The 23,915-nt window shown below is 37.4% G+C and overlaps 1 protein-coding gene across 2 annotated transcripts; it reads right to left on the bottom strand.

Moving 5' to 3' along the window:
* Positions 1-12,670: 12,670 nt before the first annotated feature.
* Positions 12,671-23,750, bottom strand: LOC135082814 (pancreatic lipase-related protein 2-like). Of its 2 annotated transcripts, none has more exons than XM_063977575.1 (4): positions 23,443-23,750; positions 14,970-15,117; positions 14,220-14,360; positions 12,671-13,374 (listed from the first exon to the last, which is right to left on the bottom strand). In XM_063977575.1, the coding sequence occupies exons 1-4, from the start codon at positions 23,549-23,551 to the stop codon at positions 12,693-12,695; spliced, it is 1,080 nt and encodes a 359-aa protein (XP_063833645.1). In that variant the 5' UTR covers positions 23,552-23,750; the 3' UTR covers positions 12,671-12,692. The 2 variants fall into 2 exon arrangements, with proteins under 2 accessions (XP_063833645.1, XP_063833646.1); XM_063977576.1 differs by having other exon boundaries at positions 23,447-23,750.
* Between the last annotated feature and the right edge of the window lie 165 nt (positions 23,751-23,915).

Raw genomic sequence — 23,915 nt, 5'->3', positions numbered from 1 at the left:
CTCAACCACAGAAGAACTGGATATCCTTACCTCTAACTGCCGTAACACAACAATGCTCTTGCTGTCAATGAAACAGATATTGTAGCTAAGTATTGATTTGCCATCAGGCTCTCAAAAGTTTACGTGTTAGGTACTTTTGTTGGTAAATCAGACAGAATCGTGTTCCTGAGGTGAAGACTAGCAATTATCTACCTACCTAATGATGATGATGTCGCAAAAATGTAATCCCTACTAATATTATAAATGCGAGAGTACTGTCTGTCTGTCACGCTTTCACGCTTAAAAATTTGGCATAGAGATAGTTTGAGTCCCGGGACCTTTCCCTTTTATGTCCTTACATAAGATAGTTTTATCCCGGTTTTTGAAACAGGGACAGGTGCGATAAAGTTTTTCGGTGACAGACAAATTTCACGCGGGCGAATCCGCGGGTGGGCTAAAGCTAGTTAATACATAAGAAAATGGAAGCGTCTCTATCTCTATGCCTATAGTCTAATAATGGACATTGTGGTTTTTTATGGAGAAGTTGGAGGTCTATGTCTAAAAGTGTACTTCTAAGGGTTAATGAAATAATAAATTACTATCGTATTTCTTTTCTTAACTCAATGATGTGTACCCATATTTTAAGATGTTTCTTCTTATAATTGACATTTTTTTACTCTTTATTAATAGCCCTTCGCCCGTGTTCACAAACGATGCTTGCTTAAGTAAAGCAGCAAATCGAACGCACAGCGTGGTATAGAGCTCTGTGATTGGTTCGCGTGAGATCCTGTGCGTCCACGCGCACTGTGAGACCTCATAGTAATCTTTGTGAATACAGGCGCTAGTTTCTTGTGCCCCCTTTTGGACAAGGCTACGTTCATAGCAATAACGGATGATGGTACTTTACTGACACTTAGACACAAATGTCCTCGCTCATCACAGAAACATTCGCCCCCTAAGAGCGACCGTTTTAATGGCCTTGCGGATGCGAACCACTTTGCCCCGGTTATTTCGACGATAAAAATTTGTTGTCTACGCTAATATTATAAAGAGGAAAGAGTTGATTGTTTGTTTGTATTGAAGGCTCCAAAACTACTGGACCGATTTGAAACATTTTGTCACTATTATGTCTGACCAAACCTTCTCGACCAGAAGGGCGCGCAATCCTCATCACGCATTGGTTCCCACTGAAAACCAGCTTCTCGGCATGATGTTTGTGTCATGTCGCGATTTTTGCTGAGCGGGCGATGATTTATTCTTATTATGTTGTAAACTACAGTTTCGTATAGTTTTTTGGATCCAGTTAACTGAAAGGCAATTAGTGGTACCTAATAATGTTTAAATCTAACGAATATTGTCTTAGTTCTGTACGAAATAAACTGCTGGATGTGTAGGTAGATAGGTATAGAAGATAAGTCAGTTTTCCTCAAGATCTTTGTGTCCATGTGTAGCAGATAATGACTCCATTATACAGTATTTAAATGACGACTTAATTTAATGATACCCTCATCATTTTAATGAAACAACAGTTTGATGATGATGAAATGTAAAAAATATGTAGTATGAAGTCACGGAAAAGTTTCGTAATGCTGAAGCCTGAGCTAACAGAATGTCAATATGTATTTAATTGTGGTTTAAAAAAATTCAAGCACATGTAAAGTACTTGCACCATTCATTCAGGTACTTTTAGAGGAATGCAAAAATTCAGCTAGAATCTAGAAAAACTGCTTTTTTTAAACTAGAAAAAGAACAATCCGTTTTATTTCTCCATACAGATGTCAATGAGACCAGCTGTTTCTGAGATTACCTTGACTGTTATCATAGCTGGGCATTAACTCGTTAATCCGTTAATCGTTAATTAACGAAGTTAACATTTCTATTAACGGATTAACTTTTAAGTTAACTTTAAAAAATGTTAACGGACTCGTTAACTTCCGTTAAATTATCCTAAGTCCGTTAATCGTTAATCGAGTACCTACTATTTACCAAAAAGATAAAGCAGGCATGCTGAAAAACACTAGAAAAAAGCGTTCTGACAAGTACGTTCGGGCTTCCAGAACTTCCAGAACCCAAAACAACAGTTTTTGTAACCAGAAAGAAACGATATAAAAATGCTATTTTTTTATTTATTTACAAGCTTATATCACAGAACAATAATAATTAAGTACTCTTATATGTATATGTATGGGACAAATCTTGCAACTGAATTTAAGACCAGTTCTCCTCAACCGATTGAGCTGCAATTTTGTATACTTATGTAAGTACGATGAAAATGCAATGTTGTGGTACCATTGAGCTGGTCTAATGATGGAGTCAGGAGTAGGGCATGAATATCGGAATCTCGGACTGCGAGATCCGATATTTCAATTCCGATATTGAGCGACCCAATATCGTAATATCGGAATCAGATAAAAGTTTTAATTGAGATTTTAAACAAAGCGTTTAAACTCGCCACAACCTGCCACAAAGCCCAAAGTACATGATTGGCAAAGACTAATGATTTTCTCATGTCTCTCACCATCACTTTTTGTTCCACTGCAAATATTTTAATATCTTTACTATTTATGGTTAATTTAACTTGTTCTAAATCAATTTTAGCATTTGCCATAGGCACTTGGTCAACAAAGAACGACATCTCAACTCCCTTTCAAACATTAATTTTACTGGACTATGGACCGTCAGTTCTGCGTACTAACTACTATGTGCCCTGCCCATTGCCACTTCAGCTTGCTAGTCCGTCGGGCTATGTCAGCGACCTTAGTTAGTTTACGGAGCTCCTCATTTCTGATTAGATCTCGTAAAAAAACATCAAGCTTATCCCTCTCCATAACACGTTGTGTCCTATATTCAAAGGCCACGTTTTCGAGCCGTATATCATCACCACCGTATGTAACACACACTAATTGAAGACTTTCGTCTTCGTATTCGACGATTTACCTCGTTTTCGAAATTGCATCTAACTACCTAGCTGATCGTTTGTCCGAGATAGACATATACTTACTTGTCAACAATCTCGAGAATCGAGCTCCAAACCGAAACTGGGTAAGGAGCAACATGGACATTCGACATAAGCTTCGTTTTTTCCATATTCATCCGAAGGCCTACCTGTTGGGAAACTTGATTAAGGTCTTCGAGCATTGTCGCAAAACAGACGGACGATGAGGCAGCAAGGTTCTGAAGTGGAGGCCACGTACCGGAAAGCGCAGCGTAGGACTCATAACCACAAGGTGGACCGACGAACTCATAAAGGTAGCAGGAAGGCGCTGGATGCAGGCCGCCACCAACCGGCCATTGTGAAAATCATTATCGGAGCCTGTGTTCAGCAGTGGACGTCCTATGGCTGACATGATGATGGCCCGTGGTTTTGTGAGTTGTACATCGAATAATCAAAAAGGAACAAATTACAAGCATATTCAAGTTTTTTACCAAACTCTACAATTTTTGTAGCACGTGATTTTTAATGACTCTAAAATTCGTTCCGCCAACATAAAACAGGGTAATATAATGAAAGAGTAAAAGTTTGTTTGATACCTGTGATTTTACAAAAACACTTTAATTATTTGCTAGTCCATATAAGCTCATTATTTATCAGTAACCATTCATTATCAGGTGATCCGTCTGCTCATTTACCTCTTGTCACATAAAAAACCAAATGAAATGGATACCCATAACGTAAAAATGGTTTTAAAACTTCAATTTTATGAAGTGCTGTTTTGTACCAAATTAAAGATTTTGATTACAATCATTATTTTATTGTAAACAATCCCGAATTCTTACGAATTTAACCAAATATTAGGGCGATTCTCTGTAAGCTCGTAATCGGCTGTCCCGGCCGATTTTTTCAAAAAGCAATTGAAATATTTTAAAAAAACACACTCGTAATGAAACTTTAACCCCAAAACTTTACGGGCCCTTTGTTTTTAGAACCATAACTATTTTTAGTTTTTTTCTAGACTCGATTGAAGCCCGAAAAATACAGTCCCCTGGCTGTCCCCATCACTGTTTTTCATCCTAGAAATGAGATTTACGAAGAAGATATTTAAACTACATACATCTGGCAGCTCATAGCATAAAGAATAATAATGAAATTATATTATTTTCGTAAAACAAGCTCTCATTACCAATTTTATTTATTTAGTAAACTCCTGTAAACTTTGTCCCCAGAATTTTAATACAGTCCCCTGCCAAAAATTTAAATTCATAATATAAAAAAACTATAATAGCTACGATGTTTTTTTTGAGTGAAATGAAATGCAATTGCTATAAAATAGGCAACCTTGCCGAATGCGGCGTTGAGATGCCTATTTTTTTAGTGTCAGAGCGTCATTTGTGAGGTGAACACGCGCTTGAATCGCTACCACACACAGTCCTCTGGTAAGTCATAATATGCATGTTAATTACTTAATAATCTCTAAATAAAGTATAAATTGATATAATATTTACGTCTCAATTGATCGGTAGATTCTTAAAACACTATTTAACATCATTTTCGTAAATATTGTGAAATCTAGCCGAAATACACAGTCCCCTGGCAACAGTCCTCTGCCTGAAATTGCACAAATATGTGCATCAGGTCGCAAGTATTTATTCCTGGTCCATCCTCGGCTTTCCAAATAAATATAAAACACTAACAATGAGGCAGCAAGGTTCTGGAGTAGAGGCCATGTACCGGAAAACGCAGCAAGAGACAAGCGACACCGAGCCACCTTCTGGGTGGACCGACGACCTCATAAAGGTAGCAGGAAGGCGTTGGATGCAGGCCGCTCTACCAACTGTGCGATGTGGAAGTCATTGGGGGAGGGCGGGACGCCTATGTTCAGCAGTGGACGTCCAGTGCTGAAATGATGTTGATGACTAACAATGAAAAGTGTCAGCTGCTTTTACAACAGTGGTTCTTGTGAGCATTATAACGGAAAATCTTTAATCTACTGAACCTGAATTGACCACAAATTCCCCTCAAAGATTTGATGATGAAATAGCAGGAACGGGTGGTACTCGGAATTCAGTGCCTCAGAGGTTAAGGTTAATTTTTGATATGAATGTTTATTAAGGAAAGTTGTTATTTCTGTAATTTTTTTATAAAGACATTTTGTTTACTATTGATTTGCTATAAAATAATAAATAATTGATCAATTTAAAATGACTTTTTCTTAAAGTATAACAGTCCTCTGTCTCAATTAACAGTCCCCTGTCATGATTTCTTGGAAAATCGCTAATAACTCGGAAAATATTAATAATTTCAGTGGGACTCCTTATCTAACTAAAATAATAGTCAATTTTCTTTGAAATGGATCACGGTTTTTTGGAAAATGTTAAAAATAATTGCCAGGACAGCATTTGTATGGGACCTGTACGAGCTTACAGAGAAATGCCCATTAATTTTATAGCACATGAACTCAATTCCGATATTAATATCGGAATTCCGATATTGAGATCTAATATCGGAATTCAATATCGGAATTGAAAAGCTTCCGATATTACATGCCCTAGTCAGGAGGCGGCCATAGGAACTCCAAAATGAAACGGTGGAAACTTATCGGAGTTTGGGTTTGTTGGATTTGTCTTTTCGAGCACATTGGTGCTAAATTGTATTGTAATTGAACCAAGGCTCTGAGATTGAGATACTATAGACTAAGAGCTGGTGAACGCCAGACCAACGTCATTTTATAAAAGCTGAAAGTTTGTCAGCGTATGCTCCCAATATAGGTTAGAATGTTGGTGGATTATGAAGTTTGGGTCATCGTGGCTTTGGCAGCTATCCTAAAAAAATTGGCCAAGTGCGTGTCGTGTCACGCGCAGTGTAGGGTTCCGTAGTTGTCCGTCGTTACCACAATATATGTATATGCATTTCAGAAGTAAGCAATTACTTAATCTAAAGTCACTTTTAATTGGATAGTCATAATTGGCCTACAAAATCTACTAAAAAACATTGTTATTAGATACAGATTGATATTGTGCTGTGTACTATCCTTAAATTTATAAATATTTTCTTCTAAGGAATTTATTAGGTATGAAATTTTACAATACATGAGTAAAACGACTATTACTCTTGAACTAACTGGTGTATTTTAACCGCTATAGTTTTCCTTGAAAGTTCATAAAAAGCACTATTATGATGAATTTTTCCAAATTTTTTAAGCCAACAGTTTAGTTTTTAGAGGGCCTACTCAGACAAAAATTGGCACTTTAAACTTTAACATTTTGCAAACGGATCCCTTAAAATAGAAAAATGGTCTTAGAAACCCCTTAACTATTTTAAAAGACCTATCCAACGATACCTCACACGATGGGGTAGAGTATGAAAAAAAAAATCATCCCCACTTAACATGTACGGGAGCTACCCTAAAAATTTTTTTTTTTTTTTTCAAAATTTTATTCTACCGTTTTGCCGGCGTGATCAATATAACTACATACCTCTACAAACTTACAGCTCTCTAGTGCCAATAGTTTCAAAGCAAAACCTCGGACAGACAGACAGACAGACATATCGAAACTATAAGGATTCCTGGTTAAGACTACGGAACCCTAAAAACTGTCTGGCAAGGAGTTGGAACTGTCAAAACTGTCTGGCTAAAAAGAGGAATAAATTCCATGCGCGATACAAGCTTTCGAAATTATTAGAACCTTGCATACAATTATTTATTTCGTTTTATTATAATGTGTTAACGGATTAACGATTAACGTTAACTTGCGTTAAATCTTGCTAAATGTAACGTTTTAACGTTTAACGAAGTTAATTTTTTTATTAACGGTTTAACGATTAACGAAGTTAACTATTTGATTAACGGTGCCCAGCTATGACTGTTATTGAAACAACCATAAAGGCACCTACTTTATACACTGTAATAATATATTAGTCTCTATTGCAATGGATTAAGGTTTAATTTCAAAAACCAAACAATATAACACATAATTGGACATGCGATTACACCTTATCAGCTGTAATCAGGGTCATTTTTAAACACAAATCTATTTAGGAAATTACTCAAACTAATTGTATGAAATTGGACACTATTTTTATCAGGGACTAGCGATTGCCCGCGGTTACGCTCGTGTGTATATCCAGGTATCATGATTTTGTTTAGAATCACTTGCATTGGTTTTTAAGAACCTAGATATTTTATGAGGAACCTCAATTCTATTTCTGAAATTACAGTAGAAGTTATCCTAACATCAGAAATCTGGCATTGAAAGTATCTGCTGCTGAAAGTATCATCAGAATTGGTTCAGCCATTATACAGGCAGGATGACAGTAACAGACATTACACAAAAAATGTCTCACTCTCAAGTATTTTAATAAAAATATTTCTTTTGTTGACATTACAAACATTCAATTTTTTTTATTTCTTTAGATAAAGATTGGAATTTGTACTGTAATACAATATTCAAAAGGGTAGACCTTTTGTATATTTTAAAACAGTACAAGATTGAACTCTAATTAGTTTTTCTTGTTGGATTTTAGGAAACTTGTGACATTTTTGTATGCAATGGTCAAATGATGAAAAGTAAATTTTTAGCTAAAAATATAAATTATTAAGTACATAGTATTTTCAGCATAGAGGAATTTACATGTCATATTGTAATGAGATAATAATATGCAAATTAAAGAACAGATAGACTTGTTAAATAGTGACATGTCTGACTTGAAACTGAGTGACATTGACATTGTACAAATATAAGTACTGAAAATTAAACTTGTTTAACATAATCTTATGATAATTAATTGTAATTTATTTGAATTATTCTTAAATTACATGAAGGATAATATGATTCTTTGTTTATATCATGAAAATACAATTACTTACTGATGTACTGGCAATGCATTGTAATACTTTGGGAATAAAATAATGTAATGAAAATATTTATTCCTTCATTTGTTTTTAAGTTTAAATAGGATTATAAATCGTCAAGAGTTTATTGCAATATGTACAGTGTTGTTATGAATATAATTTAAGCATAGATAATTATTGGCAATGCAAGAGACTGCGGAAACAATATAATCAAAATCATTTATTTTGCAAGTAGGCTTTTAAAAAGATCTTTTACTTAATTTTCATTGTCTCGATTTGCTAGTACTTGAATGGTTAATGTCCAAATCAATATTACAGAGTTTTATCCTCCTTAGTATTAATTGTTAAAACCAATTAATTATTAATTTAGTATTAATTATTAATTGCTTCCACCTTCGGCCTGATCATCACTTACCATAAGGTGAGATACAGGCCAAGAGCTTCCAGGTTGTGGATAAAAAAAAATGTTCAATACAAGCCATTCACTATTTTCATTCAGAAACAATCATTCAATATTTTTGTAGCAGCACCAATTAAGTTGATTTCAGTCTTTTAAGCAATCAGTAATGTGTCAAGGAGAACTGCAGATAAAACTCATTGCGCAAGATAACTTAATTTCTTTCCATGTTACAATGTAACCATGTTGTAAGTGCTACTATACCTGCAATTTAAAACAAAATGCATACGAAAGTAAGCGCTACTAAACCTACAATTTAAAACAATATGCATATGAAATAACTGGTTTTTATAGAGCTCTACAAAGAAATAGACACTAAAATAAGACAAACTGACTACAAGGCGCTTATTACATGTCTGATGATGTCATTCTTTTGCAGACTGATTCATTGCATTCTTATAGGTAAATTATAGCTTTCAACCACACAATATGTCTTTCAAAAATATACACACTACAACTAGATTACTATATAACCTAACATCACAATCAGCCTTATTACAATCCATTAGAGATGAAACTTCCGACACTTTAATTGATTTATTTCAGTCACAAGCATTTCTATAGACATTACATGTATCAAAATATTTTCAATGCCAACTGGCCAAGGAAAAAATAGACGATACGGCTTCGCATATTTATACCAAGTAGTTTGGATAGCCTTCAATGGAAAAACTGGTTTTCTTACACATGTTCGTGTTACGAGACAATTGCAAAACGATAAGTAGAATTATATGCGATAAACACGCATTTATTGAACGAAAAATGGGTGTATTAACTTTGAAGACTTATGACTGAGAGCCACAGAAATGGATCGCTGTCACCACCCAACTAAATAAAACTAATCTACACGTTGTTTAATAACATACCAAGCTGTATACTTACGTAAGATTCTCTAAATAACAGGGATCACAAACATCACAGACGAAATTGATTTAGGAAATTGCACTGACGATTTTATTTATCGCGAAACAATCACACACGAATTTGCACTTAACTTTTTTTATAGCTACGAAGCGAGTTTTGCGTGTTACAAACGTATTATGTTATTCATTTTACAAATAATTGGTTAAATTTAGAAAGAAACCCGCGAGAACGAAACACCATTTTGAAATATTGAAGAAAATTGTCAAGGATTTTTCCCCTTCTTGTCAGGCAAGCAGGCAGGCTTGCGTCATTGCGACAATTTGACTTTTTCTTTCGTAAACGCGTAGTGGACTTGGGTAAATGCATTTTCCCCCAAGTTGCACATATTAAAAATCCATCAGAAACAGAAATATTCATAACTGAAGTGAAAACCGTTTATTTATCATATTTTAAACTGAATTCATTATAAAAAAATCATATTTTTCCTCAAAAATCAAAAGATTTTTAACATTTAACAAGAAGACAAGTGTGACGTTTTAGTTCTGTATATGTCACATAGATGGCTCTATTTTAGATTCTAGCTAGCGCAAAGTAGAAAATCAATATTTCATAAGTTGTTGAACAATAAAATTACATACCTTAACTCATACCTAAATTACGTACCTACTTTATAAAATATTTTTCGTCGAAATAAATACTCAATACTCAAAGAAAGTAAATCGAGGCAATGAGCGCCGCCATTTATGACCACCAGATAGCGCCACTGTAATTACGGTCATGCACTTCACTGCACTTACCAGTTTGCTATTTAGGCCAGTAGAATTAAACACAAAAATGAATTAAATCGGAAATAATTCCTACTAAAGATTTTAGTCCCTTAATGGCTTCATTAGTTGCCCATAAAGACTCTCCTAGGTTTTCTACTTCGACGGAGTTGTGCTTAAGTGGTGGGGGCCCCCGAAAGGGGCGCTTTTTCGGTTTTCCTGTTATACCGCGTAAAGGGCTTACCCTATCGAAAAGTGGTCTTCTTGACGGTTGAAGGGCATTTAATTCTGCATTAAATAAAACCAAATTCATATGTTTTGGACAAACCGTTCTTCATATGTTTCGGCAAAGTAGAAAATATGTGTATAATTAATAACCCTCTTCACGTCCAATAGCTCGTTACCCGTAGGCTCCCAAGCCTTGTAAAGGGTCGCCTTGACCAGCGTATCCCTGTCAAGGCTCACGAGTTGGGTTCGCTTATCCTTGTTCGTCCCAGCCGTTACTATGTGCGTTCCCTTCGAGAGGCCACTGTGGAAAACGAAGGTTTCGTATACATAAATATTTAGCAGAACCTCTAAAACAAATGTAGCCAGAATGATAAATTTGTAGGTGTTGTAAGTTGGACGCTACAACCCGCCGAATGTGGTCCCTCAGATGAACTATGTCAAATACCAAATTACTGAATCTGACCAAATAAGATGATTTCATGAATGGTAATATTTAGGAGGTAAATCGTAGGGCTACATACGAAAATAAGAGCTCTGGATAGTTACTGCAAATAAAGAAAATCCAATCAGACGATGGGCCCTCAGTTCACCAGTGCACAAAATTTACTTTAATGCTACAAATTGGAACTTGAGACTAAGTTTCTTTGGTAAGGTTTTAATTTTAGCAGAAGTAGCCACAACGCTACCCTGAGAGTACAGGGTTTATATATTCTACTAGTACAGAATAAAAGCTCTAGTAAAGTGAGCCCTCGGAACACACGCTAAAAACCAATTCCATGATAAATATCTCGCCCAACTCATTGTTTGATAAAAATAGTTTACACCATTTTATGTACAAAATTTGCAGTTTAAAATTGTATTCAAATATTATTGCTGTATAAAGTAGATATTTAAAGAAATATCTTGCTTCTTAAATTCTCCGTAATGATTTTGTGTATGTTAACCACATTGTCGATTTTTTTAGGTCAGATTCAGTAATTTGGTATTTGACATAGTTCATCTGAGGGACCACATTCGGCGGGTTGTAGCGTCCAACTTACAACACCTACAAATTTATCATTCTGGCTACATTTGTTTTAGAGGTTCTGCTAAATATTTATGTATACGAAACCTTCGTTTTCCACAGTGGCCTCTCGAAGGGAACGCACATGCCGTTACTTACTCGTAACTGCGGTTGCTGCAACTCTTCCTGGCACTCTCCTGAACGACTCGAGTGCATTACCGCAGCAAAATTTTTATAAATGTTGTGCTTTAGAGTGTCGAGAGTATAGCAGATAATTAGTCCATCGTGAGCAGAAATTTGTCCACTAATAGCAAAATTCGTTCAAATTATAGTTTTAAAGTTATTAGGAAAAAACAGATTTTGCTGGGGTAATGTTTGAAACATTACCCTGGCAAAATTTTTTTTTGAAAGTCGTTCATTAATATTTAAAAATCGTTTGCACGAATTACAAAATTCCACATAACTGTACAAAACATTGACAGCTAAGCTACTAATTTGCAAAGTATACCTGTATGTATGGAGTGATCGCTTTTCTGTAACCTTTATAATTTGGTCGGCTTATAGAAGAATTTCTGATATTTTTTTGCTGTCCGATAACTTTCTTATAAGCCGTAATATAAAGCTGAAATTAACAGGATAGCTTATTCAAGGAACATTTTAATTTGTCCATTGTATGCCATGTTCCCTTGTTATAAGGGAATTGCGTATTCGGCCACGAAAGTAAGACTGTTAAAATAAATTAAATTTCTTGAAATCTCTCTTTTGCGCAAAGCCACATCATTTATATTTACTGTGGTTATAAAGGTGTACCAAGGGTACATGCTACATCTTTTTATTCGATTGTAAGAGTACTGGTTTACTCACAAATCCGTTTTATCTGATTTTCGAAATCATTTAATTACACTGGTGTTTATCATTCAAATCAATGACTAATGCTTGAACTAATTTGGACATATCAAGGTCTATCATTGGTATTTTTTTCAAACTTCTGCGTTGAGCCATTTACGAGATCTGGGACATCACAAAACATTACCCCAGCAAAATTCTGAATAACTTGAGAACCGGAACACGAACAAATTTTGCTGTTCGTGGACAAATTACAACGCAACAAAAGCTATCTATCCATGTATTTGGTTCCGGGATAGATCGACTTTCAAAAAAAAATTTTGCTGGGGTAACGTTTCAAACATTACCCCAGCAAAATCCGTTTTTTCTTAATAACTTTAAAACTATAATTTGAACGAATTTTGCTATTAGTGGACAAATTTCTGCTCACGATGGACTAATTATCTGCTATACTCTCGACTCTCTAAAGCACAACATTTATAAAAATTTTGCTGCGGTAATGCACTCGAACGACTCTGTGTTACCTAATGTGGCTGCCCCTCTTCCTTGTACTCTCCTGTACGATTGCATTGCTTAGCCATATGCCTGGTCTAAGGTTCGACGCCACAAAATCAATTTCGTACGCGTGAAAATAGTTTAAATATTATTTTCCGTGCATGCAACATCTAGGAAGTCAAAATATTCAAGTCATAGTTCAGTCTATCCTACACCACAACACAAAGGCAAAATGAAACAAGACTCGTTCTTCTAAAATTTAATAACTACGTATAAATTTCTGTATCATCGCCATCATTTACATCAGTTATCGTCTTCCACGAAGCGAACTCTGGATTTAGCCCGTCACGTCCCAAGTAAAACGGATACCCCTTGCTAGTTGATAGGTAGAAAATCCCATGGTTACTGGTGTTCACCCTCAAACCCATGACGTTTGTTTCAAAAGGTCTTCGGTCATAGCATTTCGCGTCTCTTGCCTGCTGTATGCTGTCACATTTGACAGCTATAAAATGCTTTGGATTCTTTAACGCTGACACCCAAAGGGGAAGCACCCTGAAATGACTGCACGTAGAAACGCAAGGGTATAACTGCAGTTCTGAAGGCTGGTATTCTCCCCCATTCACGTAGAAATCCACATGCCCCATCTTGATCGCCATTCCATACCCATCAATATTGGTGTGGATGACCTGCACGAAGTCTGCGTCTGAGGCATCCAGCCTGTCATCAGAGTTTAAGAACCTGAAGCAAGGTCCAGAAGGCTCTAAAGCGGTTATCTTGGATATATTTCGGCCTGTTATGGTTCGAAAGTTTTTCGCGATGTAGCTGATTGTCTGGCCTCCTAGGCTGAAACCTAGGAGCTCTAAGTTTGAGGGGTCCAGGCCGAAAGACGTCAGTTGAGCTAAGACTTCGGCTACATGTTTGCCTACAGGACGCATTAGACGACTCGCTCTGAAAAGAAGAAAATTTATACTCAGTAAGTTGGTGGGTTTTAAAAATATAATTTATCCCAACTAAAAATATTATAAATGCGAAAGTAACTCTGTCTGTCTGTCTGTCTGTTACGCTTTCCCGCTTAAACCTCGCAACCGATTTTGATGAAATTTGGCATAGAGATAGTTTGAGTCCCGGGAAAGAACATAGGATAGTTTTTATCCCGGTTTTTGAAACAGGGACGCGCGCGATAAAGTTTTTCTGTGACAGACAAAATTCCACGCGGGCGAAGCCGCGGGCGAAAAGCTAGTAAACAATAAGTTAACCCTACTACTTCTTCGGGACAATGTGCCCCGGTGCTAAGAACAAGCAGCTCAAAATTATAATAAAGTGGAATGGGTTCTTGAATTCTCTGAAAATCGAATTGGATAAGTTGGGAGTCGAACCTACCACGACCCATTGCATGCGGGCGGGCTAGCCGTGTGGGTTCGATTTCCACTTCATCATCATCATTTCAGCCACTCTGCGTCACAGCCTCAGAGCCCCGATTACGGTAACTTTTAACGTTTCCAATCCAGACGCGCTTCATCGATTCTGCGATACGATTGGTCAGCGTAATGGTCAAAACAGCGGACGTCAGCTGTTTTGACCAATCGTATCGCAGAATCGATGAAGCGCGTCTGGAACGGAGACGTTAAAAATTACCGTAATCGGGGCTCAGGACGTCCACTGCGTCTGCAGAACATATGCCTCCCCAATGATTTCCACCTCACCTGGTTGGTAGCGGCTTGCATCCAGCGCCTACCTGCTAACTTTATGAGGTCGTCTAAACTAAAGCATTCCTAAATGTCAAAAACACTTACAAATAATAGTGAACTGTGGCGAATCTCTGGTTGTCTACGATGATGACATTGTACCCTCTGGCCTCGTACTCGTTGGCCAGCATGGCGGAGATCGGGAAGCTGGTGCTGTCCAGGTAGCCAAGCGCCAGGAGCATGGTCTTCCTGGAAATAGAGGTGAGAATGGTTTAGATAATGTATGTCCACTAAGCAGCTCGAAAATAGAGGTTCAGATTCAAGAACAGTTCAGCTAGCTAAAGGTATGGTTTTTGGTTATTATATGGTTTACCAAGAAAATCAAGTGACTAAAAATTCAACACTATTTTTTTATGACAGACTAGCTTTTGCCCGCGGCTTCACCCGCGGTAAAATTTAGTTTGTCACAGATCGTCATAAATTATAGCCTATGTGTTATTCTGGGTTATAAACAATACTTAATTCTGTAAAGTTTCATCAAAATCCGTTCAGTAGTTTTTGCGTGAAAGAGTAACAAACATCCACACAAACTTTCGCATTTATAATATTAGTAGGATATTTTACGTTGCACACTCCTTCTTTTCAGCTTGCTGTATATTTTGTCTCGAAGCAGCGAAAGTGTTATTGTCAAAAGTTAAAACTATGTTGTGTAGGCATAAAAGTGCTAGTTTACGGAGAACTTTATATAATAATCACTGGACAAAGGCCTCCCCTCTGGTTCTGGAAACGAAAGGTCGTCGTGTCTCCTCACCTAAGGTACCATTTCGCTTGGACTAAATATCAAAATAATAATATTACCTCTGGAAGTCTATCCTTGGATCATCAGCTATGAGCTTGGCAGTCCAGTAGGTGTACTTCTGCCTCGTCTGACCCTTGCCCTGCACCACAAACTTGAGGTAACGGAGCTGGCTCTTCGGGATGGTAGCTGGCTTTGTGGACCCTGGACCTGATGGTAAAAATAGTAAATAAATAAATATCTTTGGATCACCCATGACGCTACGCAATCTAGCTGAAGCGACGATAGCCGAACGGTCAAGGTGTCGGATTGGCGGTGATCCGAGGAACGCGGGTTTGATCCCCACCGTGCGCTCGACTATTGTGGTGAATCCACTTGTAACACAAGCATGTTAATTACTTAGCTCACCAGTAGGGGTTAACGGCATTAAAACAAAACAAAAAGCTACAAACTAAGATACTCGTAAGCAAAGATATCTTCATGGCCAAAAAATATTGTTTTTGTGCAGGGATCGAACCCGCGACATCTAGCATTGTAGTGCCGGTAAACATATTTAGGCTAGGCGGCCGCAGAATCAAGATCTGCTCATCATAGATTCTGGCAATATGTAGAGACTACTAGAGACAAATAAACATTGAGTTTGATATGGTACAGACGTAAGTATTTGACGAAAGTAACTAGGTAGTTTAATATTAAGTACCAAATATCGTAAACTAAGTAGTATATAGTGATTTAGCAATGCCAAATACACCGTAAGTAATGATGTCAAAACGTAGGTGTCCTCCAAGTTACATAGCCACTATCTAACACATTATCTGGGTATGTCATTGTTATAATGACATGATCAACGTGCTCTAAAACATTAAATTACGTTATAAAGTTGTAGGTAGTTGCAGAATTACGAAATACGTCATCATGCCCTGCTGAAGAATAAGGATTTACTAAACATTTTAGATTACATTAAAGATTTTACGAGCAATTTCCTCATTGCTTTGTTAGTTTTTCGCAATGTTCGGTGAATATCTCAGATCCCTTCTATGATCTGAGGTGAATATCTTTGGGATACTTAAATTGAACACTTAATTTATTTAAAAAATTCGTTTTAAGACGAAAATTTGCATGCTTTAGAGTTTCTGCTCGAGCCTTCTCGAACTCGAGAAAACTCGAGAAAGGCTTCATTCGAGACGAGAAAAAAATTACCGGAGCTCGAGAATTCTCGGGTTTCGATTTTGAAGCTTTAATACTCTTGAAAGCCTGTTTTCTTAGACAAAAGTAAGTTTTTAATTATTCAATAGGTTAACGTTGTTTTTAGACTGGCCTAGTCTTCCTTTTTTAACTGATTTGATTTGCAATTAATGATCTCAATCGAAACTAAGTAATAATGTTCACCTTCGAGTATTTATTATGTCGCCCGCGGCTTCGTACGCGTGGATCCCGATTTACCCCTTTCATCTATCTTACGCGGTTTAGATTTTTTCATACAAATGTTTTTTCCCGCTGACTCCCGTTCCCGTAGGAATTTTGCAATATCCTGTTGTAACTAAGCTTTAAGTTTACTAAGGTACCTGCATGCCAAATATCAAGTGTCTAACTTAAGCGGTTTAGATTTTTCATACAAAAGGATTTTTCCGCTAATTCCCGTTCCGTGGGAATTTCGGGAATTCCTTTCTTAGTGCACCTCTACGGTACCTAATAGAGATGAAACGGATAGTTGTTTGGCCGGATACCGGATACCGGATATCCGGCGGCCGGATAGTTGGCCCATTGTCTCGTTGCATGTCGTGACGAGTTTAGCGGCCGCACAGGTGCTTCGAACGCGATCAGTGGGTCTATTAGTAGACTAGATTTTTCGAAAATCGAATCCGTCCGAATAGAATGTCAGATTTTGTCACTTGTCTAGGGGGCAGATCAATTCGGGTCATTTTGGTTGCTATAGCGAGTGTGTGATTGAATAGCGAAAATTATATAAATTAGTTTACTTGCTGCGTAATCTGACTGAACTGCATGCATCATGAGTACCTATGTCACCAGACCATCAGTGAAAAAAAGATCGCCTTTTTTATTTGGAAATATTTCGACATTAACAGATGTTTGATCAAAGACACAAGTTTGCGCGTTCACCGCCAAAAAGTTGTCGTTTGTCGTATCCCTCTGTTTCGAGAGCACTCCCCTAACTGCCTCAGCCAATATCGGAATCCTTGGTGTCGACATATCGAGCGAAGTCCAGTTCCGTGGTCATTTAGAGGGTAAGGCTAAATTAGCCTCGAAGAAGCTTGGTGTGCTCAATAGATCGAGACTATATTTCACTCCAGCCCATGGTCTGCAACTTTACAAGGCGCAGGTTCGGCCTCATATGGAATACTGTTCTCATCTTTGGGCAGGTGCGCCCCAGTACCAGCTTCTCCCTCTGGACCGCATTGAACGGAGAGCAGCTCGAATCGTTGACTGCCAGGACATTTCGGATCGGCTTGACCCCTTGGCTCTGCGTAGAGATGTATCCTCACTGTGCATCTTCTATCGCATGTATCACGGGGAGTGCTCCGAAGAATTATCCGGACTTATTCCTGCCGCCACTTTTCGCCACCGATCTACCCGACAGCACTTCCACCCCCATCACTTAGATGGTTGGCAGTCCACAACAGTACGTTTCTCTAGAAACTTCCTGCCCCGTACTACCAAACTGTGGAATGGACTGACGTCTGCGGTGTTTCCGGACGGATACGACCTGCAAGCTTTCAAGAGGAGAGCGTATCTTTATCTCAAAGGCCGGCAACGCACCTGTAACGCCCCTGGGTCTGCGGGTGTCTATGGGCGACGGTAATCACTTACCATCAGGTGATCCGTCTGCTCGTTTGCCTCCTATCTATATTTAGATGTTTAACTCTGACTGATTTAAAGACCGAAAAATTTGTTAACTGTCTGTTAGGTTAGGTACTCGTGCCTCCTCGTAAAGTTTATTCAAGTCGTTATCCTAAAGAAATTTAAAAAAATATTAAAAAGTGTTTTTTTGTTTATAAAAAAAAAACTATTTATCGTAATTTTGCTATTTGGACTTATATCCTTTGGAAAACAAGTGATTCAATTGTAGCTCCAGATTTTTTATTGTTATTTATCCTTAAAGTACACGCGATTTTATGACTTAATTATGATTATTAGTTAATATTAATTATGAAAGAAGATTTCATTTTTTGTTTGTTTCCTTACCAAAATAAGTGGTACTAAATTCTAATATTGATTGTTGTGCATTAAAATAGGTATATTAGATTAAAAAAACCTGTGTTTTTATTAAATTTCAACCGATTTCAACAGTTTTAATTAAAAGACTCGAGACCCGAGAAAACTCGAGACTTTCGCCTCGAGAATTCCCGAAACTCGAGAAAAAAAATAGGTCGAGAAATCAGAAACCCTTTGTAGTATAGCATAGGTAGTTAAATAGGTTGAAAGCCACATAACTCTTTGAAACATCTTTTTGTAAACTCTATTTTATGCAAATAAATAACTTGAATTTGAACAATGTAAAGGTTTAAGTTGCTAATTCTACCACAGATCACAGAAACTAAAATTCTACCATGTCTTCAATGCTCTAAGACAATCTAAGTACTTATAGTTACTTCCAGTTTAGTTTGGTTTATCATTATCGTCATCATTTCAGCCAATGGCACTCTACTGCTGGAAGTAAGCCTTCCACGGAGCACCAACATTAGTGGTCTCTAGTTTTTATAATTCGTCTGTCCATCGACCAGCTAACAGGGGCGTCCTACACTACGATTGTGGTTGGTATAATCAAATGCATTATAGGTACATTTGTGTGTGATTTGGAAGTAATTGAGGGAGGACTATGTTCAGGAGTGGACGTCCCGTGTTGATGATGATGATGATAGATACATTTAATTTTATTGAACGTATAGAATTAAGAGATTAAGAATAATACAAATAATTAACCTACATAGACTAAATATTTACAAATATTTACAAATAAAAAATATGTCCCAAATCGCTGTCCAAACAACGCGACATGGTGCCCAGAATGCTGGCTGCATTTCCGCGCTGAATGGCCAAACTGATTCGTTGGCCAAGAAATGCGCCAGCTCTTCTATCACCTGTACAGTCAATCAGCCGCTTGGCTAATTCCCTGTACAGGCGATGAGCACTTGGTCCCCACGGACCTAGCGTCTCGACCCCAAATGGCTCAAACATGTAGGTACTACTAAGACCTACATATTTGCGTCGCTTGAGGGATTCCGCTGATGCAGCGGCAGTACCAGCCCCAGACGAGGTTTGCGGAAGATGAGACGGTGCCAGTGTGTCTACGCAGGTTGCATCCCACACTAGTGGCCGTCCCACCTTCCATGGAACCAAAGTCATACCATCAGGTCTCTTACCATCACTTCGAACCAGGCCATTTGGTTCAAGAATGGCCGGTACGGATGCGCTAGAAAGAGACCTGCGTATGATGTCATTGAGGCTGGCGTGACGGGAAAATCTCCCGGCACTTCTGCTGCATGACAGTCCGTGATGACCAAGGGAGTCATTTTTAACATTTTTGTCCCTAGTGGGTTTCGAACCCGCTACCGCATCTGCGTATAGTCCAGTGCGCAAACTACCAGGCCAGTGGTAAAATGTTGCTTAAGTAAGAGTTAAGACAATGGGATCGTGCTTTCTTTGACTTCCTTGTTTAGGCAATCGTGGTTTTAATAGGATTCTCACGAGCCTATTTTGTTTATTTATTTACACTAAACTTTATTAAGTGTAGGTAGTAGCATAGAAGTAGGTAGTAGGTAGATAAGTATTTTATTAAGTCATTAAAGAGTACATAACTAATTTAAAAAGAGACAGAAATAAGTAAACAGAAATTGAGTTATCTACGTCTTATTAAAATTTAAAAACTTCTTACAGAGGTGACTAACGCCTGTATTCACAAACGATGCTTGCTTAAGTGAAGCAGCAAATCGAACGCACATTGTTGAATAGAGCTCTGTGATTGGTTCGTGTGTCACCCTCTGCGTCCAATTAGTAGGGCGTTAGTTTTTGTAGAACATAGGTACTCTAATCTTGTAATGTTTTTAATTTTTTTTTTTTTGGCAACAATGAATTCTGGCATGATGGAAAGAGAGAAAAAACGGATGCAACTACTTAACTAAAAGTAGAACAAACGATACGTACCTAATAAGTATGGTGTTGTCTTTTCAGGATGTTGTTACTTCATAATAGGTATAATCAGGTAGATGAGGATTTAGCCAATCTTACGATCTTATTACAGCAATATTGTAGTAATGTTACTGTCAAAACTTATAATCAGACAAACTTTTGACTGCAAAAATCGGTCAAAAGTGAGTTTGACTCTCTGAATCATTACTTTGTATGAATTTTGACTGATCGGTAAGATTTAAAATCAGGCGAAACTACTTTCGACTTATTTTTTGCAGTCAAAAGTGGTTTTAACTAAAGCAAAAATCACTCAAAAGTGGTGTCAATAACACTTGACTGATTTTTCCAGGCAAGAGTGGTTTTTACCGATTATGAGTTTTGACTGTAACAGTAAGTAAATAACAAGTGGCACATTCAATGCACTGGAACGAGTTTCCGCCAACACATGCTCCTTAACCATTGCTATGTAGCCATTAAGCCATCAAATTCTGTCATGCAGGCTATGGTTTGAGGTGTTTGGAAATAGAGCTATTTCGCGAAGTGGTGACAGCATTGTTTGTTTATCCATCCATACGTCTGAAAGGCTTCCCCAAGGATTTCCACAACGGCAGGTCTAGGGAATCGAATTGGGTTTACCCGACCCGAAAAAAACCCGAGGTTTTCGGGTTTTTTGAGTCGCAAGAAAACCCGGGTTTGGAAAATCAAAAACCATCCTAACTGCCTACATAACATACAAGCAGGCCTGTGAACTTCACTTCTCTGTAAAAGACCGATGAGATGGCGAGGACACTATTATCACCCTGAAATACAGCAACCATAGATCGTTTCATCCACGAAGACGCGCTCCACCAATTTTTGGCCGAAGGAAGCGCTGGGTGCTGGGAGTTTCATCCGAGCAATCCCGAGCGTCATTATTGTAGTGTGCGTGTGCACTCATGGATAATTTAGCGTGTACCGATAACACTGAAACATTAGCGGAAGAATGGTGGGGCGCGTCTTCGTGGATGAAACGATCTATACTTTACTACCGGGAGTGTCCGGGAGGGCGAACAACTGTCCCAAGGTGGTGGCAGTGGGCTTCCCTTCCACAAGACCTTCATTATCAACATCATTACCATCGGAAGTATGTCGACCATACCTGATAATCAGAGTATCTGGCCGGTCGTTAACTAAATATTAAACTAAACTAACAAGCGCCGTCCTGCATGATGCAACGTCTACCAACTGGTTGAGTTCGGCTCAAGGGTTAAGGGCACAACAACAAACTATAGCTTGGACCTTCTATTTTATTTTACTAGCTTGTAATTGCGGCTTTTTTCACGTAGATTTCGGTCTACTGTCACAAAAAGTCCTGCGGCAATAATGCGGTAGAAATCTCATTCAAGGAATACAAATTTTATCTATGTGGCCTTGCGGCCCTGACCTAAAGTATTTGGTATGGATTTCTCTAATATTCGGGTTAGGGTTTGCTTAGGGCGTAGATTTACACCCTGTATTTTATGGTGAAGCCATATTTAAAGTTAATTTAATATTTTGCTCGTCAAGGAACTGTTGTGTTGATATCATTTATTGCGAGAACTTGAGACTTTCCATCTAGTTGACGATCTATGTCAAAAACTCACATGCTGTTGATATTATCTAGAATTCTACACTTTCATTACCTACTTAGGCACGTTTTTTGTTTCCTAGGCTATATCCTAACAACGGGCAAGTCTATTGATAGCCTACAGCCAACTGTCATTTTACAATGTTTTTTTATAAAGAGTTGTAGATGAAACCTAGGAAGAGGACAAAGGCTTCGCAAAAATTGTTCTTTTTATAAGGTGTGAAATTGGTTAAATAGGTACTTACGATACTGTAAGAAATTACGAAAAATACTGGAAAAACTGGAAATAACTATAGGGCTGAATGCGATGAAATGCACGGCATTAGATTTTTGACTGCCCTGCTTTTTTTGTTTTAAACCAGCAGACAGTGGTGACTGAAATTACCTATAAAAAAAATAAAGATTTTTTTATTAGATCTTTTGAAGAAATCTTGATGTAGCAATCAAACGTTCTTTAAAAAAATTAAGAACCTCTCTATCAGCCATCTAAAATAAAATTTCACATTCATCTCACTTCCTGACTAAACAGTTTATTTGAATGAATGCCAGAGTCACAAAAAAACTTTTAAAATCAAAAATCAAAATTATCTTTATTTGTTTAGACTAATTAAATTAGTACTTGCAAATCGTCAAATGCTCTTAAGGAGCCTATACATATCTCATTCTTTTTAGGGTTCCGTACCTCAAAAGGAAAAAACGGAACCCTTATAGGATCACTTTGTTGTCCGTCTGTCCGTCCGTCTGTCAAGACCCTTTATCTCAAGAACGCGTGAACGTATCAAGCTGAAATTCACATGAAATACTCAGGTCTATTGTCCCTTTAAGCTGTGAAAATATCAAACTTCTAAGCCAAGCCAATCAAAAGATACAGCCGATTATGTCGATATTTTCAACAAATTTTCGACACTCGCAAAGGAATCAAAACCTACAGGATACTTCCCGTAAACTCAGAATCTTGAAATTTGGCATAAAGCATTGTCAAATAATGCAAATATAGGAAAAATTGCGAAAATTACATTTTTTTAGTTATATAATATAATAAAAATATTTTAATAAAATGAAACTTACTACCTTATTTCTCACGAACGAATAAAGGTATCAAATTGAAATTTATACCAAATACCTAGATCTATTGTCCCTTTAAGAAGTAAAAAAATCAAACTTCTAAGTTAACGCGATCAAAAGATACAGCGACACCTTAGACTAATTTCCGTCACACGCTAGGGAATCAAAACCTACAAGGTACTTCCTGTGAACTCAGAATCTTGAAATTCGGCACGAAGCAACGTTATATAGTACAGATAAAGGAAAAATTGCGAAAATGATAAATTTGAAGTTATATAAAATTTAAAATATTATTTTTGCTTACATGACATAAAATATTTTTTTAATAATTATAAACTTACTACCTACCCTTTTTCACATTAACGCGTAGAGATATTAAAGTTGAAGTTCATATCAAACACTTCTTAAATCTAATTGCCTCTAAACTGTGAGAAATTCTAAATCAACGCAAAAATTCAAAACGCTGAGGTAGGTACCTACCTATAATGCAAATATAGGAAAAATAAATAAATAAAAAATAATCATACCGCATATTTTGAAATTCGCCACTACTCGCAACGGAATCAAGTAAGTAATTTGATTTAATACGTCATAAATTGTAAACCGCTACGTTTGTACGGCGGAACCCTCGGTGTGCGAGCCCGACTCGCACTTGGCCGGTTTTTTTTCCCTACCAGCGCTTTAATAACTACATTAGCAGACATTAAAACACATACATACTGACATAAGGCCCCTGGGGTATCCCTGCTCCATCCTTGGATCGATGTCTCCACACAAAACAGGAAAAACAATTGTACATAACATCACGTACACTATAACTGACATTTCGTAAAAACTATTAATTTATACTAATAAATTAAAATTGTACTAAGTTTTTCATTAATTCTAGTATCACATGGCATTTTTGCATTTCTTTTGTCCAGTGGCTGTCATTTTAAAAAGTTAAACGTCACAAATTGGCGCCAAAATGTCGTCTATGGCGGGGACAGATAAAAATGGCGATGGTGCAATGACCATGCGGTTGGAGATCGTCTTGCAAACTAACTTATTATGTTTCATAGACTAGCGAGAGGCGAGGTTACTGAGACACTGTAGTCCAGTGAATTTGGCTAGGGCTGATAGCTGTCTTCATTAATCAGGAAAATCCTACACAACGAGATTATGAGCGTTATAGCAAAGGTTTCTTTAA

This window comes from Ostrinia nubilalis, chromosome 22 (assembly GCF_963855985.1).
Source record: "Ostrinia nubilalis chromosome 22, ilOstNubi1.1, whole genome shotgun sequence".
In the NCBI taxonomy this organism is placed as follows: Eukaryota; Metazoa; Arthropoda; class Insecta; order Lepidoptera; family Crambidae; genus Ostrinia; species Ostrinia nubilalis.
This window is presented reverse-complemented; position numbering and strand designations above follow the sequence as displayed.